The following is a 16,190-nucleotide window of genomic DNA, read 5'->3' as shown; positions in this document are numbered from 1 at the left end:
ATTTCTTCGAGAAAAATGCATGACCTCACACTTATCCACATTAAACTCCATCTGCCACATTTTGGCCCACTCACCTAACCGATCTATATCCATTTGTAAGTTTCGTATTTCCTCATTGCAACTTACTGTCCCATCTATTTTTGTGTCATCTGCAAATTTGGCTATAGAACCTTTCCTGTATCCAAGTTGTTAATATAGATTGTAAATAGTTGGGGCCCAAGGACCGAACCCTGTGGCACCCCACTCGTTACATCTTACCATCCACAAATAGACCCAGTTATCCTGATTCTCTGTCTCCTGTCCATCAGCCAGTCTTCCATCCAAGCCAATAGGTTACCCTTAATCCCATAATAATAATAATCTTCATTGTCACAGGTGGCTTACAATACTGCACTGTAGTTGCTCCCCTTGTGAATTAACCTTCTGTGCGGCACCTTATCAAATGCCTTCCAGAAGTCTAGATATAATGGGCGGGATTCTCCAACCCCCCGCCGGGTCGGAGAATCCTGCCCCCGCCGTCCTCCGAATTCTCTGGCCCCCCCCAAAAATCACCCCAGCGTGAATCGCCTGTCCGCCTCAGAGAATGGCAAGTACCGGTGCAACTCCATGGGCCCCGGGGCTGCCCGAATTCTCCGGCCCGCGATGGGCCAAAGTCCCGCCCGTTTTTCTGCCAGTCCTGCCAGCGTAAATTGGAGTAGGTCCTTACTGCGGGCGGCCTCCGGGGTTCTTGGGGGATCGTGGGGAATCTGGCCCCAGGAGGCGCCCCCAAAGTGGCCTGGCCCGCGATCGGGGCCCACCGATCCGCAGGCAGCTCTGTGCCATGGGGGAACTCTATTCTCCCGCACCGGTGGCTGTAGCGGTCCGCCATTGCCGGTGCAGAAATGAAGCCCTCTGCGCATGCATGGGGATGACCCAGCACACGCTGGTGTCCTGCGCATGCGCCAACTTGTGTCAGCCGGCAGAGGCCCTTCGGCGTCAGTTGGCGTGGCGCCAAGCCCCTTTCCCGCCGGCCAGCGGGGCGCAAACCACTCCGGGACGGGCCTAGCCCCTAAAAGTGCGGAGGATTCCACACCTTTGGGGCAGCCCGACACCGGAGTGGTTCACGCCATTCCTTGGCGCCGGGAACCCCGCCCCGCTGGGTAGGGGAGAATCCCGCCCAATACATTTACAGGATCCCCATTATCCACTTTGCTTGTTACATCTTCAAAAAACTCAAGCAAATTAGTCAAACATGATTTGCCCTTCATAAAACCATGCTGACTCTGATGGATAGCACTTTGGTTTTCCAAATGTCCTGATATTATGTCCTTGATAACTGATTCTAACAATTTTCCAACAACAGATGTTAAACTAACAGGTATGCAATTTCCCATGTTCTGCCTCCTTCCCTTTTTGAATAAGGGCTTTACGTTAGCATTTTTCCAATCCACTGGAACTTTTCCTGTGTCCAGGGAATTTGGGAATTTTATAACCAATGGATCCACTATCTCTGCTGCCACTTCCTTTAACATCCTAGGATATAGGCCATCAGGCCCTGGGGACCTGTCTGCCCTCAATCCCAATAGTTTGTTGAGTACAACTAACTCTCAGCTCAGCAACATCTTGATATTAAAGTTCTCATCCTGGTTGTCAAAGTTCTCTGCAGTGAGTCATGGTCAACTAGAACTCTCTACCTATGGGGGAGGGGGGGGGGCGGAGACAGTGGATGATTTGAAAAGGAAATTAGATGGGGAATAAACTTATAGGAGATACGGGGATAGAACAGGGGAACAGGACTGACTGGATTGCTTGATGGAGAACCAGAATGGATGAGATGGGCCAAATCATCTCCTGCTGTGCCATAGTGAATCAATTTTGAAAAATAGCTGAGGAGAAGCCACAATCCAAAAAGTGACATAACAACGCAATTTGTTTTGAAGCAATAACAGTGGACACTGTATATGTGTGTAGTGGAAGGGCCGGGGTAGAGCATTTTAGATATTAGAACCATAGTGAGGATGGGATTGCACTGGAGGTGATTCACTGGAGGATGTTGCCTGAGATGGAGCATTTGAGCTATGAACAGAGGATGGAAAGGCTTGGATTGTTCTCTTGAGAGCAGAGAAGGCTGAGGGGGCCCTGATTGAGGTGGAAAAGATTTTGAGGGCTATGGACAGAGAGGATAGGAAGCAGCTATTCACCATTCCCCATAGTTGAAGGGTCAGTAACGAGGGGGCAGGAGGTTTAGAGGGGATTTGAGGAAATGTTGTTTCACCCAGAGGGTGGTGGGAGTCTGGAATGCACTGCCTGGGAGGGTAGTAGAGGCAGGAACCCTCACAACCGATAGAAAGTATGTGGATGAGCACTTGAAATGTCATAGTGTTGGAAAGTGGGATTAGTGTAAATTTAGTATAGTTTTGTCGGTGCAGAGTCAATGGGCCGAAGTGGTTCTTCTGTACTGTGTGATGTCATAGAATCTCGACAATGCAGAAGACATCCATTCAGCCCATCGAGTCTGCACCAACCTCCGAAAGAACACCACCTAATCTTTAGACACTAAGGAGCAATTTGTCACCCTTCAACTGTGGAAGGAAACCAGTGCACCCGGAGGAAATCCACACAGTCATGGGAAGAATGTACAAATTCCACACGTAGTCACCCGAGACTGGAATCAAACTAGGGTCCCTGGCGCTGTGAGGCAGCAGTGCTAACCATCGTGCCGCCTTGAACCTGATGATTAATAAATAGATTGTCTGTGAAGAGCAGCTTTGTTGCAGTTGAATAGAGAGGTTGGGGTCAAATGTTGTCCTGTGAAGTGCCTTTACTATATAAATGTAGTATCATATAAATGGGGTGGCACGGTGGTTAGCACTGCTGCCTTACAGCTCCAGGGACCCGGGTTCGATTCTGACCTTGGGTCACTGTCTGTGTGGAGTCTGCACTTTCTCCCCGTGTGTGCGTGGGTTTCCTCTGGGTGCTCCGGTTTCCTCCCACAATCCAAAGATGTGCAGGTTAGGTGGATTGGCCATGATAAATTGCCCTTAGTGTTCAGAAGGTTAGGTTGGGTTACGGGGATAGGGTGGAGGCGTGGGATTAAGTGGGTACTCTTTCCAAGGGCTGGTGCAGACTCAATGGCGTCCTCACTGTAAATTCTATGATTCTATATAACATAGAACATAGAACAGTACAGCACAGAACAGGCCCTTCGGCCCTCGATGTTGTGCCGAGCAATGATCACCCTACTCAAACCCATGTATCCACCCTATACCCGTAACCCAAGAACCCCCCCTTAACCTTACTTTTTTAGGACACTACGGGCAATTTAGCATGGCCAATCCACCTAACCCGCACATCTTTGGACTGTGGGAGGAAACCGGAGCACCCGGAGGAAACCCACGCACACACGGGGAGGACGTGCAGACTCCGCACAGACAGTGACCCAAGCCGGGAATCGAACCTGGGACTCTGGAGCTGTGAAGCATTTATGCTAACCACCATGCTACCCTGCTGCCACCACAGCAAATGGAGCAAGATTCCTACCCCATAATTTCTTATATCTGATGTTCAAAGTTAACAATATCCCTTTGGGAGGCCCTGCAATATTCATTTAAATCTTCGTCGGTTTGTTCCCTGTGGGTTTTTTAACAGGGCAAGACTTTAAAATGAGACAGCAATTGATGAGGTGACAACACCCTGGGTTAAGTTGCTGTACCAGTTTGCTTGGTGGAGACCAGCTCTAGGCTAGTGGGTGGTAACACTGCCTGCGTCAGGAATGTGGATGGTTCAACGATTCCAGCTCAGATAATGGCCAGGGTGCAAACAGCACATGAGCACCCACAGCTGAAACAATTGACTTCATTTGATTGCGAGTTTGCAGAAATTCGGAAAGAAAGGGACCGTTTCTCCGATTTGTAATGACAACCTCGTTAGTGAAGTTTGCACATTCTCCCCGTGTCTGCGTGGGTTTCACCCCCACAACCCAAAGATGTGCTGGTTAGGTGGACTGGCCATGCTAAATTGCCCCTTAATTGGAAAAAAATAAGAATTGGGTACTCTAAATTTATTTTTAAAATGACAACCTTGTTAATTCCTTACACTGTCAATTTCCGCCCCAGACACAGGAAACACAAAGAATGGTGCACGCAGTTTACAAATTCTGCACTGATGTTGCTGCTAAACATCCCAATTACTGAAGACGCTGCTGTGAATTTGAGCAAAACAGTTTGGAACTTTTTTTCCCCAAAGAAAAATATTGCACTTCATTGCACGGCAATGCGTCTGTGTGAAAGGATAGGAAAGTTCCCAGCACCAAATGGGATTTTCAACGGTAGTTTTATTCTCGGGTCTATAGGTATTGCCTATTTGATAGTAATTCATTATTTTTTACTGATCCTTGAATACTGTACCCCGGGAGATGTCTCCAGACAGTGACGTGGGAGCTGTCTACAATTCACCCTCGCCTACACAGAATTCCCGTTGTTTTGCACTGAGTTATTGCTGAACCTTGACAACTGGTCAGAGACACGCGGTGTATCCACTGCCCCGGGTCCGCGAACTGTGAACCTGCCCAGTGCCCGAAACGCGGGATGCCCAAGATTAAAACCTAGACACTGCCTCAATCAGGATTTAACCCTGTATTGACTGCTACATTCAGTTACTCGCAGAGATGACTTATTTAAGACTGCTTATTTAAGCACATGTAGCAAGAGAGCCATTGGCAAATGGGGCTGATATATTAACGATAATTCCCCAGCTCCAACACTGATGCTCACTAATAGACGTCAATACTGTGAGCTGCTGTCGCTATTTACATTCACCATTTGTACAGGAGTTGCTGCCCTCTCAATCAGATCCTTCACAGGGATTGTGGAGTTCCCCAGCCTTACATCTAGCTGATGGTCTACAGGTAGAGAGGGGGCTGCTCCGAAAAGAGCTGACTCCAGGTTGGAGCAAGAACCAGGTGTGGCTGCTCCGCAAAGGGACAGGTTGGAACCCGTGGCAGAGGGGCGGGTGACTGACCGGCTCCGCCCCTATATCGGTTGCTCTCTATTCCTCATTGCTGTTATCTGACACCCTGACCAAGCCCAGATCCACACAGCTCATAAAAGCAGCTGAAAGCACCCTTACCTCCACCAGTCGTTCAGTTTGGAACTCCAGACTCTCTCCTCCAGCCTCAACATGTCTACACAGAAATTCACGAGCCGCAGCAGCCAGCGCCGCGTGGGCAGCGGCATCAGCAGCAGCAGCAGCATAGGCGGCGGCGGCGGCATCAGCAGCCAGTTCAGCAGAATGTCCACCTCTCGTGTTCCCAGAGCACAGAGTCTGATCCAAGTTCAAAGGCGGCAAATGTCACGGCCAGTTGGAGTAGGCATGAGTGGCATGAGCAGCTACGGCGGTGGCCGCTCCAGCTACAGCCGCGGCATCTCCCAGTATGGCTACGGCGCTGGCAGCTTCGGGATGAACCAGATAGTCAATCAACCCGTTGACCTCAGTGCCCCTCTCCCTAACATTGACACCTCCTTTCAGACGATCCGTCTGCGTGAGGGCCAACAGATCATGCAGCTCAACAACGACTTTGCCTTATTCACTTGCCGGGTAATTTTCACAGCAGCATGTTTATGAACCAGTGTTTTGTGTCTTTTCTCAATTAGTTGATGTGTCCCCAGAAATGGGTGTTATTTCCAATCTAACTGTCCTCATTTTACTCCGTTAGGTTCGTGATCTGGAACAGATCAATAAGAGACTGGAGATCAAACTGAATCTCCTGAAAGAACAAGGAGATTACAAATCCAACATCGACAACATGTTCCAGACTTACATCGAGAACCTGAGAAAACAACTGGAAACACTTGGGCAGGAGAAGCAGAGATTCGAGGGGGATCTTCTACAAATGCAAGCTGTCGTTGAGGACTTCAAGACCAAGTAAGTGCGCCGCTGCTGGATTTGCTCATGCACCGACCCCGAGTCGTGTCTCAACGGCACAGGCTCCCAGTTTCAATTGAGGACCATTTTGACAAATTGGTCAAGAGGTGGCAAAATAATCTTTAGGATGGTCGTGTAGACGAAACTGCAGGAGGGACTCAGTCCCCGTCATACTCCTCTCCGCGGGAATACAGCTGTATTGCTGCATTTGGCCTCAGTTCCCCTGGGTTGTGGAGTGGGGAACATTAGAAATGTCCAAGCGAGACGATCTGGCCTGTGCACGATAGGACAGGAGAAGTTCAGTGAGTGTGGAGAGCCACGAATCTGTGGTAAAAGTGGAGGAACTCGGTCCTCGTCACACTCCTCTCCTGAATGAGTGTATTTGGGTCATGGGATGGGCTGGCGGTGTTAATGAATTTGGTAAACTGGGGGTGGAGGGGTGGGTTCTCGTCTGGGTGATCTTGCTGTTCAAGTAAGACTTCTAAGAGCAGAGTTTGACGGCGTGTAACTTGTGGAGGGAAAGGTGGAAAACAGTGAGTATTTAGATCGATATTTGATAGTGTCTTGGAAACGGAGCAATGGGGTTGGAAGGATTATCTACAAAATAATCTGTTTCATTCCAGGTACGAAGATGAAATTAACAAACGCACAGAAATGGAAAATGAGTTTGTCCTGGTGAAGAAGGTGAGGTGACTATATTATGTACATACCTGTCCGCGGGGCTCAGGCAACCCGATCGCTTGGCTGAAAGTACTTTGTCCCTCCCCACTTTAGGACGTGGATGACTCCTACATGAGCAAAGTGGAACTGGAAGCCAAACTGGAAAGCCTTACAGATGAAATCCACTTCCTCCAATCAGTCTTTGAAGAGGTAAAAATGTGGCCTGGTTCACCAGTTGTTCTCTTGAATTCGACCAATGCAGCTCGAACGCTCTCAATCACTTTTTAATTTTTTTTAACCCCCTCCTGCTGATATTTAGGAAATTAATGAGCTGCAGGCACAGATTCAGAACACATCTGTCAACGTGCAACTGGAGTCGGCGCCCACCTTCAACGCTGCTGACGTCATTCAGGAAGCCAAAAATAAGTATGCGGCACTGGCCGCAGCTGGCCGCGAAGAGATGGAGACATTCAAACAGAGCAAGGTTAATATCCCAATCCTCATGTCCCACATAGATTAGATGGGACCCACTCTCGGTGTGAAATCTTTGACTAACTAATTGTTTTCATTGCAGATTCAGGAACTGAGCATGTCATCTGGACAATGTGGCGATGAACTCAATCAAATTAAGATTGACATTAAAAACCTGACAACGAATATCCGCGGGCTGAATGGTGAAATTGACGGTCTGAGAAACCAGGTAAGCAAAGAAATGAAAGCGACAGGACAATGACTGCAACTGAATAGAAGCAAATTACTGCGGATGCTGGAATCTGAAACAAAAGGGAAAATGCTGGAAAATCTCAGCACGGTAGCATTGTGGATAGCACAATCACTTCACAGCTCCAGGGTCCCAGGTTCGATTCCGGCTTGGGTCACTGTCTGTGCGGAGTCTGCACATCCTCCCCGTGTGTGTGTGGGGTGTGTGGGTTTCCTCCGGGTGCTCCGGTTTCCTCCCACAGTCCAAAGATGTGCAGGTTAGGTGGATTGGCCATGATAAATTGCCCTTAGTGTCCAAAATTGCCCTTAGTGTTGGGTGGGGTTACTGGGTTATGGGGATGGGGTGGAGGTGTTGACCTTGGGTAGGGTGCTCTTTCCAAGAGCCGGTGCAGACTCGATGGGCCGAATGGCCTCCTTCTGCACTGTAAAATCTATGAAAAATCTATGAAGTCTGGCAGCATCTGTAGGGAGAGAAAAGAGCTAACGTTTCGAGTCGGATGACTCTTTGTCAAAGCGGCTCTTTGTACAGCTTTGACAAAGAGTCATCGGACTTGAAACGTTAGCTCTTTTCTCTCCCTACAGATGCTGCCAGACTTGCTGAGATTTTCCAGCATTGTCACCGACTGCAACTGAATGATTGTTGTAAAAGGGTCACCCAGACTGGAAACGTTCGCTCCCTTCTCTCTCCACAGATGCTGTCAGACCTGCTGAAATTGTCTCGTATCAGTCTGCAATTCAGTCTGCTCTTCCCAATTCTTGGTTATAACGGTCAGCCTTTCTGGCCGGACCTGGTGTTCTTCTAATGCACATAATGTTGATGAATCTGACCATATTAGGGGTTGGTTTAGCTCACTGGGCTAAACCACTGGCTTTTCAAGCAGGCCAGCAGCACGGTTCGATTCCCATACTGGCCTCCCCGAACTGGCGCCGGAATGTGGTGATTAGGGGCTTGTCACAGTCACTTCATTGAAGCCTACTGTAACAATAAGCGATTTTCATTTCATTTTTCATATTAATGTTTGTGCCATTTAGCGTGTGATCCTGGAGGGTAAAATCAAAGATGCGGAAGAAAATGGTGAACTGTCTCTCAAAGACGCTAAGGCCAGGATTGCGGACCTGCAGGCGGCCATCAATACAGCGCAAGCGCAGCTAATGAAACAAGCCCAGGAGTATGATGCGCTGGTACAAATCAAGATGAGTCTGGAGATTGAAATTGGCACCTACAGGACTCTGCTGGAGAGAGAGGAGGAAAGGTAGGATATGGGGCACTTCCAAATTCTAACACAGTCCATAATCTCCTATATTGGCAGATTACAATCTACTTGCATTTAAATGGTAGTGTTGATCTCTGTGAATGGAATTAAGTGCAGGCATTCAGAGTGCCCTGATATTCCACACAAAAATTGGGTTCAAAAGCTGCTGGTATCGAATGGAACGCAAAACATCAACTCACTCCAAGATCTGGATCTCCCTCCCCATGACCAAATGGCCTGCTGGCATTTGCTGTTTGTGGTCACCCATGAAGAATGGGCACTTTGGCTGAGGAGCTGGAGGGTGTCTGTGTGCGCATTCAGAACGTTACCCCAGCAGATACCAAGGTCCCTGGGAGCGGGAGAACATTGGTGAACATCCTGCTTTAGCTGTTCTGCAGGGTCCTCCGCTTCGCCGGCAGCGCACCCACACCCGCAGGTTTCTCGACAGCATGGGGTGGCCACAATGGGAAACCCCATTGGCCGGCTGACGGAGGGTATCGCTGCCAGCAGGGCTGCACAGAGCTGGAAAACGGGGCTGGTGGGACAGAGAATCCCACCCGTTACATTTTGGTGCTTGAGGATTCCCGAGCCACACTTGTTCTAAATTTATTCATTAAAAAAAGAAATCAAATCTGGATGTAAATATTCTGCAAATACCTGCTGTAATTGTTATATTACTCCTTGGTAATATATCATTACTCTTTGCTTCATAATCCAGAATGGTCTGATGGTGTGATTATAAAGAAACCACCAATCTTTAACTTAAAGCAAAACTAATTTATTGAATAACGATTAATTAATATTGAGTTTGCACACTTCACAGAACTATAACTAGTAATCAAGTAATCTATATTTAAGTAATAACAAATTTAAATACACGTGCTGCTTCTATCTAATCTTAAATATGCTGTGATCTATCTCTCTCTGCTTACACACTCTACTGACTAGTATCCCAAGATACCCTGAGTTTTTATATTTATAGTGGGAACTAGTGCTGCCCTCTAGTGAATGTGTTACACTGAGATGTAATAATTAACCCTTTACTTGTCTGCATATATACATATCATTGCAGTAATGTGAATGTGTTTCCTTTTCAACAGAATGTCATCGGGAGTAAAAACCCTGAGCATCCAGCAAGTACAGAACCAGGGTAAGAGAATTTCCATTTCCTAGTTTGAACTAAGAATTCTTGGAGGAAGAGCTAGATTGGAAAGCAAAAGTGGGGATTTCTGGAAATACACAGTAGATTTCTCATCTGTTAGGAAGGGAATAGACAGGCTGTCATTTCAGATCACAGTGCATGTGTTCTGAAGAAGGATCTATACAGTGCTCCCCAAAACTTAATCTCTCTGTTCTGTTCCCAGAGTCTGATAGAATTGCTTTGCATTTCCAGCATTCCTGCTCTTATTTTAGTCATGCATAAATGTAAATTATGTCTGTGTTTAATGATGAGGTCAATTGTTGTCCAATATAAGTACAATGTCAGTAGTCAACTTGCTTTCCTGGTCCCCATGCTGGCTGATTATGTTTCATTATGCCTTCTCCTTTAGCTCTCCCATTCAAATCAACCATCATCACCCAAACCCCACACTTTACACTTCATTCTTGCAAACTGCTGACCCTCCTTCAGGATCTACATGGTTGAGCAAGCCATGATATATATATATTGATTGACCCTTCTGTGGTTCGGTGTCAAATTAATAATAATAATCTTTATTGTCACAAGTAGGCTTACATTAACACTGCAATGAAGCTACTGTGAAAAGCCCCTAGTCACCACATTCCGGCGCCTGTTCGGGTCACAGAGGGAGAATTCAGAATGGCCAATTCACCTAACAAACATGTCTTTCGGGACTTGTGGGAGGAACCTGGAGCACCCAGCGGAAACCCACGCAGACACGGGGAGAACGTGCAGACTCCGCACAGACAGTGACTCAAACCTGGGGTCCTGGCGCTGTGAGCAACAGTGCTAACCACTGTGCTATCGTGCCACCCAAAATTCTGTTTGATAAAGATCCTGCAAAGCACTATGGGACATTTTACTTTGTTAAAGGTTATATATATATATTTTTAAAATATTTTATTCTCCTTTTTCACATTTTCTCCTGAATTTACACCCACCAACATTAAACAATAATCAGCAACAGATATGTCAATCCCCATATCAATAACAACGATCCCATCCTCCCACCAAACCCCCAAACATCAGCCCGCATGTTTACATAAACTAATGACAAAAAAGAAATCAGGGATTACCCATAGTCATCCTTAATATACACCACCCCCCCCAACTAATGTTCAATGTTCTCCAATTCTTGAAAGTGCATAATAAATAATGCCCACGACTTGTAGAACCCCTCAGAGCTTCCCCTCAGTTCAAACTTAACCTTCTCAAAGGTCAAGTATTCCAACAGGTCCCCCCGCCACGCCAGGGTGGAGAGGCTGCTCTCCATCCCAGCAGGATCCGCCTTCGGGCGATCAATGAGGTGAAGACTACATCTGCCTCCGCACCCGTTTCCAACCCTGGCTAGTCCGACACCCCGAATGTGGCCTCCCAGGGACCCAGGTCCAGTTTCGGCACCACCTTGGAAATTACCCGAAAAACCTCCTTCCAGTAATCCTCTAGCTTTGGACAGGACCAAAACATATGAACGTGATTTGCACACCCCCCCTCCCCCACCAGCATCGCTCACATGCATCTTCTACTCTTTCAAAGAATCGGCTCATCCTCACCCTCGTGAGGTGTGCTCTGTCTACCACCTTCAGCTGTGTCAGCCCCAACCTCCCACATGAGGTGGAGGCATTTACTCTCCTGAGCACCTCACACCAGACCCTCTCCTCTATAACCTCTCCCAACTCTTCCTCCCACTTTGCTTTGATCAATTCCAGTGGTGCCTTATCCTCTTCCAAAATAGCTCCGTAAACCGCTGACACTACCCCCTTCTCCAGTCCCCTTGTCGGCAGCACCTCCTCCAGCAATGTGGAGGCCGGTTCCTCTGGAAAGCTCCGTATCTCCTTCCTGGCAAAATCCCGAACCTGCATGTATCTAAACATTTCCCCCTGCTCCAGCCCATACTTCGCTTCCAGCTCCCCCAATCCTGCAAACCAACCCCTAAGAAACAAATCTTTTAGCGTCTTAATCCCCTTGTCTTCCCATTTCTGAAAACTTCCATCCCACTTCCCTGGCTCAAATCTGTGGTTCCCCCGAATCGACATTTCCCTTGACTCTGCCCCAACCCGAAGTGTTGGCGAAACTGCCACCAGATTTTCAATTAAGCTATTATTACTCCCTGAGTATTTCCCCGGAGCTATCGGGAGCGACGCTGTTGCTAGTGCTTTCAATCCCGACCCCCTGCACAAACTCTCCTTCATTCTGACCCACTGGGAATCAACCCCTCTGACCCAGCTCTGCACCCTCTCCAGATTTGCCGCCCAGTAGTAGTACATCAGGTTCGGGAGACCCAAACCCCCTGCCTGCCTTCCCCTCTGTAGCAGCACCTTTCTCACTCTGGCCACCTTCCCTCCCCATATAAATGAGGTAATCCTTCCCTCAATCTCCCTGAAAAAGGGGCTGGTTTAGCTCACAAAGCTAAATCGCTGGCTTTTAAAGCAGAGGAAGCAGGCCAGCAGCACGGTTCGATTCCCGTACCAGCCTCCCCGGACAGGCGCCGGAATGTGGCGACTAGGGGCCTTTCACAGTAACTTCATTGAAGCCTACTCGTGACAATAAGCGATTTTCATTTTCAAAAAGACTGGCAGGAAAATCGGTAGGCATTGAAAAATAAACAGAAATCGCGGCAACACATTCATTTTAACCGCCTGTACCCAACCCGCCAGTGACAGAGGGAGACCATCCCACCTTGCCAGATCAGCTTTCACTCTCCCCACTAAACTAGTGATGTTGTCCCTTCAAAGCCTCCCCCACTCCCTGCCCTACGGAATGGCAGCACCCCCCCACTCCAGGCCAAGACACCACAAAATACTTACCCTTGTCCAGGTTCAGCTTGTACCCCGAGAACGACCCAAATACTCGCAGTAACTCCAATATTCCTCCTATCGACACACTTGGTTGCGACATATACAGCAGCAAGTCGTCGGCATATAAGGACACCCAATACTCTATTCCCACCCCCCGCACTATTCCTTTCCATGCTCCCAAACTTCTTAATGCGATGGCCAATGGCTCAATAGCGAGTGCAAACAGTGGGGGGGGGGGGGGGCATTGGACATCCCTGCCTCGTCCCACGGTGGAGAGAAAAGTATCTCGAGCTGATGTTGTTTGTGCGGACACTCGCCTTCGGCTCCTTATATAGTAGCTTTACCCAGTTCACAAATCTTGGTCCAATCCCAAACCGTTCCAGCACTGCCATCAGGTACCCCCATTCTACCCGATCAAACACCTTCTCGGTGTCCAATACCACAACCACCTCTGTTTCCTTCCCTTCCGCCGGTGCCATAACGACATTCAAAACCCTACTAATGTTCGATAGAGCTGCCTCCCTCTCACGAACCCCGTCTGATCCTCACCGATCACCTTCGGGAGGCAATCCTCCAGCCTACCCGCCAGTACCTTCGCCAATACTTTTGCGTCCACATTCAGAAGTGATATGGGCCTATACGACCCACACTCCGTCGGATCCTTATCTTTTTTTAGCAACAGGGAAATCGATGCCTGCCCAAAGGTCTGCGGCAGCACTCCCTTCCCTATCACCTCCTCAAACATCCCCACCATCAGGGGTGCCAACGTATCCTTGAATTTTTTATAATATTCCACCGGAAACCCATCCGGCCCTGCCACCTTCCCTGACTGCATCCTCCCAATCGTATCCTTTATCTCCTGCTCCAGTATTGCTCCTTCTAATGTAGCCCTGTCCCCCTCCCCTAACCTCGGGTACTCCAACCCATCTAGAAATTCCAGCATCTCACGGTCTCCCCCAGGTGGCTCTGACCTGTACAACCTCTCATAAAACTCATCAAAAAGCTTGTTAATCAGCTCCGGAGCCACCACCAACTTCCCTGCCCTATCCCTTACCTGAAGAATTTCCCTTGCCGCTGCCTCCCTGCGGAGCTGACCTGCTAACATACTTATCTCCATGTTCATAAACTGCATCCCTTGCTCGTCTCAGTTGGCGCACGCCTTTCTGGTGGACAGTTGGTCGAAGCTCGCCTGTAGTTCCTTCCTCTTTTCCAGCTTCGCTGGGTCCCCATCTTCTGCATAACTCCTATCTACCTCCAACATCTCATCTATTACCTTCTGCCACTCCAACTTTTCCTCTTTGTCCACCCTAGCCTTAAACTAAATTACCTCACCCCATATCACCGCCTTTAGATCCTCCCAGACAACTGCCTTCAATACCTCACCCGTACAGTTGAAACCTACATATTCCTTAATTACCTTTTCAATTTTCTCACAAAACACTTGGTTCCCCAAAAGCCCCACATCCAGTTTCCACCCCGGCCTCTGCGCTACCCCTTACTCCAGCACCATATCCACCCAATGCAGAGCATGATCCGACCCCTTGATCCCAGCCAGCAAAGCCTTTCCCACCACAAAAAAGTCGATCCGCGAGTATACCTTATGGACTGCTGAGAAAAACAAGCACTCCTGTTCCCTCGGGTACAGAAACCTCCAAGGGTCCACCCCTTCCATTTCCACCATTATCCCAGCCAACGCCTGATAGGACCAGCGAGCGCGGCCGTGACCTGTCCAACCTTGGCTCCTGCACCAAGTTCCAGCCCCCCCCCCCCCCCAAACACACAATCAGCTCGTGTGTGTCCAAGTCGGGGATGGCCCCAAACACCTTCTTCGCGAATCCCACATCGTCCCAATTGGGACCGTATACACTTACCAGCGCCACTAATCTCCCCTCCAGTGCCCCTGTCACAATCACATATCTACCCCTCTGACCTGCCACCACCTTCTCAATCTGGAAGCGTACCCTTTTGCTGACCAACACCGCTACCCCTCGAGCCCTTCCATCAAATTCAGAGTGAAACACTTGGCTAACCCAGCCCTTTTTTTACATTCCCCAAGAGCTCCCCTGGGACCGGACTTCAGCCTTCTTTCTTCATCCCAGGTGGTAGCTATCCGATGTGGGACACCCCACCTACATCGTGCCCTGGTCTCGGACCTGCCGCCTTGGCCTCCTCGTAGCTCCGCCCCCGCTGCTCCGACCTCCACGCCGCGCTGGGTGGAGCTACCCGTGACGGTCCCAAAGGCCGACGATAGTCGGGGGGGGGGGGGGGGGGGGGGGTGATTGAAGACTCGGGGAAATCCCTGAAATCGCCGCAAATCGTGGCCACCGGCGGGAGCTCCTCTTACTGCAGCCGCCCTGCTCGCCCACGCTACCGGAAGTCCAACGGTGCTATATAAATGCAGATTATTTTTCTGGTTCCAGTTGTTCATTTTCTTACTAATATCCATTAGGGAAGGGAAATCTGCCGTCCTTACTTGGTCTGGCCCATTTGACTCCAGGTCCACAGCAATGAGATTGAATCTTAACTGTCCCTGTGAAATGGTCCAGCAAGGAACTCAGTTCAAGGGACAATTAGGGATGGGCAGTGATGCCCACATCCCATGAAAGAATAAAGGAAAAAAAGTGTGGGTCCCAGATTATATGTGTTTTTCTTTCTTCTTTTACAGCTAATGTTCAAACGTTTAATGACATGAGTTCAAGACTAGGAACTACTTTCGGACAAAATGGTGCTTTAAACCAAACAACTATTTTGAAATCAGTGGAGCAGAGGCGTATCAACTACTGAGTTGATTGTCAGAGCTCGATATCCTCTACAAACTGCCTTTATTTCAATGGTTAACAAGTTTTGATTGACTTGATGTTTGCTATTTGGAACAGCTTCAGTAACCCATTCACTTTCCACATTTAAACAACCATGAAATTAACCTTGACATCTTAACCAGGGCAAAAAGCAAATTAAAGGTCAATTGTTTGGGTTTCTGGGAAAGTGGTCAAGAAACTTACATTTTATTTGTTGGATTCTTTAAATTGGGGAATATACGTACGTTTTCGGTGCTGAACTCTGTTTCAATATTCTTTATCACTTTGTATTGGGGATGTACCTTTTATGACACTTCTGTTGTATGAATAAAGTTCTAATCTACAAATCTGGACAGCCTTTTGCTTCAGCATAATATGAAGTCATCTGTTCTTGTGAATTTTAAGATCTTTAATTTTTTATAACATGTTTGGAGCAATATTTTGAAACAGCGAGAAGATCACTTTGTGTGTTCCATATAAAACACATGGCACACCATCAATTAAATTGCTCAGTGCACGATATAGGTATAGCAAATTTGAGCAACAATTCAAATTATTCAACTGAAACTCCTTCTCCTCCACCAATGATATCACTTCTTCCATCAGCTAAGAATACCAGCACTGGACATAGGTCAATTTTGAATCTTCAGAACTGCTCACTATGGAGTTTGTAGATCATAAAGGCAAGCCACCTCATATCTATGTGATAGCAAGGGATGTATTGGGGTAGAAGACTTGTCCTGGGCTCTATGTTCAAATCTCGTCCTGACTCATCAAGAAAAGTATCCTCCATCTATTTACAGTAATCCATGGCATCCATAAGGAATGATTCAGTGAAAAGGAAAATGTCCCTCTGATGTAATAAGAATAATATAATAAT

The 16,190-nt window shown here is 48.0% G+C and overlaps 1 protein-coding gene across 1 annotated transcript in view; it reads left to right on the top strand.

Annotated features, from left to right (window-relative positions):
• Positions 1-15,661, top strand: part of LOC119958103 (intermediate filament protein ON3-like) — a 69,092-nt gene extending 53,431 nt beyond the window's left edge. Inside the window, exons 10-18 of the mRNA XM_038786331.1 lie at positions 5,098-5,574; positions 5,693-5,901; positions 6,525-6,585; positions 6,676-6,771; positions 6,881-7,045; positions 7,136-7,261; positions 8,314-8,534; positions 9,635-9,684; positions 15,178-15,661. Coding sequence (XP_038642259.1) covers positions 5,098-5,574; positions 5,693-5,901; positions 6,525-6,585; positions 6,676-6,771; positions 6,881-7,045; positions 7,136-7,261; positions 8,314-8,534; positions 9,635-9,684; positions 15,178-15,296 — 1,524 coding nt within the window. The 3' untranslated portion in view covers positions 15,297-15,661. The remainder of the gene's footprint in view (positions 1-5,097; positions 5,575-5,692; positions 5,902-6,524; positions 6,586-6,675; positions 6,772-6,880; positions 7,046-7,135; positions 7,262-8,313; positions 8,535-9,634; positions 9,685-15,177) is intronic.
• Positions 15,662-16,190: the final 529 nt, after the last annotated feature.

The sequence above is a fragment of the Scyliorhinus canicula genome, chromosome 28 (genome assembly GCF_902713615.1).
Source record: "Scyliorhinus canicula chromosome 28, sScyCan1.1, whole genome shotgun sequence".
Taxonomy (NCBI): domain Eukaryota; kingdom Metazoa; phylum Chordata; class Chondrichthyes; order Carcharhiniformes; family Scyliorhinidae; genus Scyliorhinus; species Scyliorhinus canicula.
Note: the sequence above shows the minus strand (reverse complement) of the source record. Positions and strands in the feature narration are given on the sequence as shown.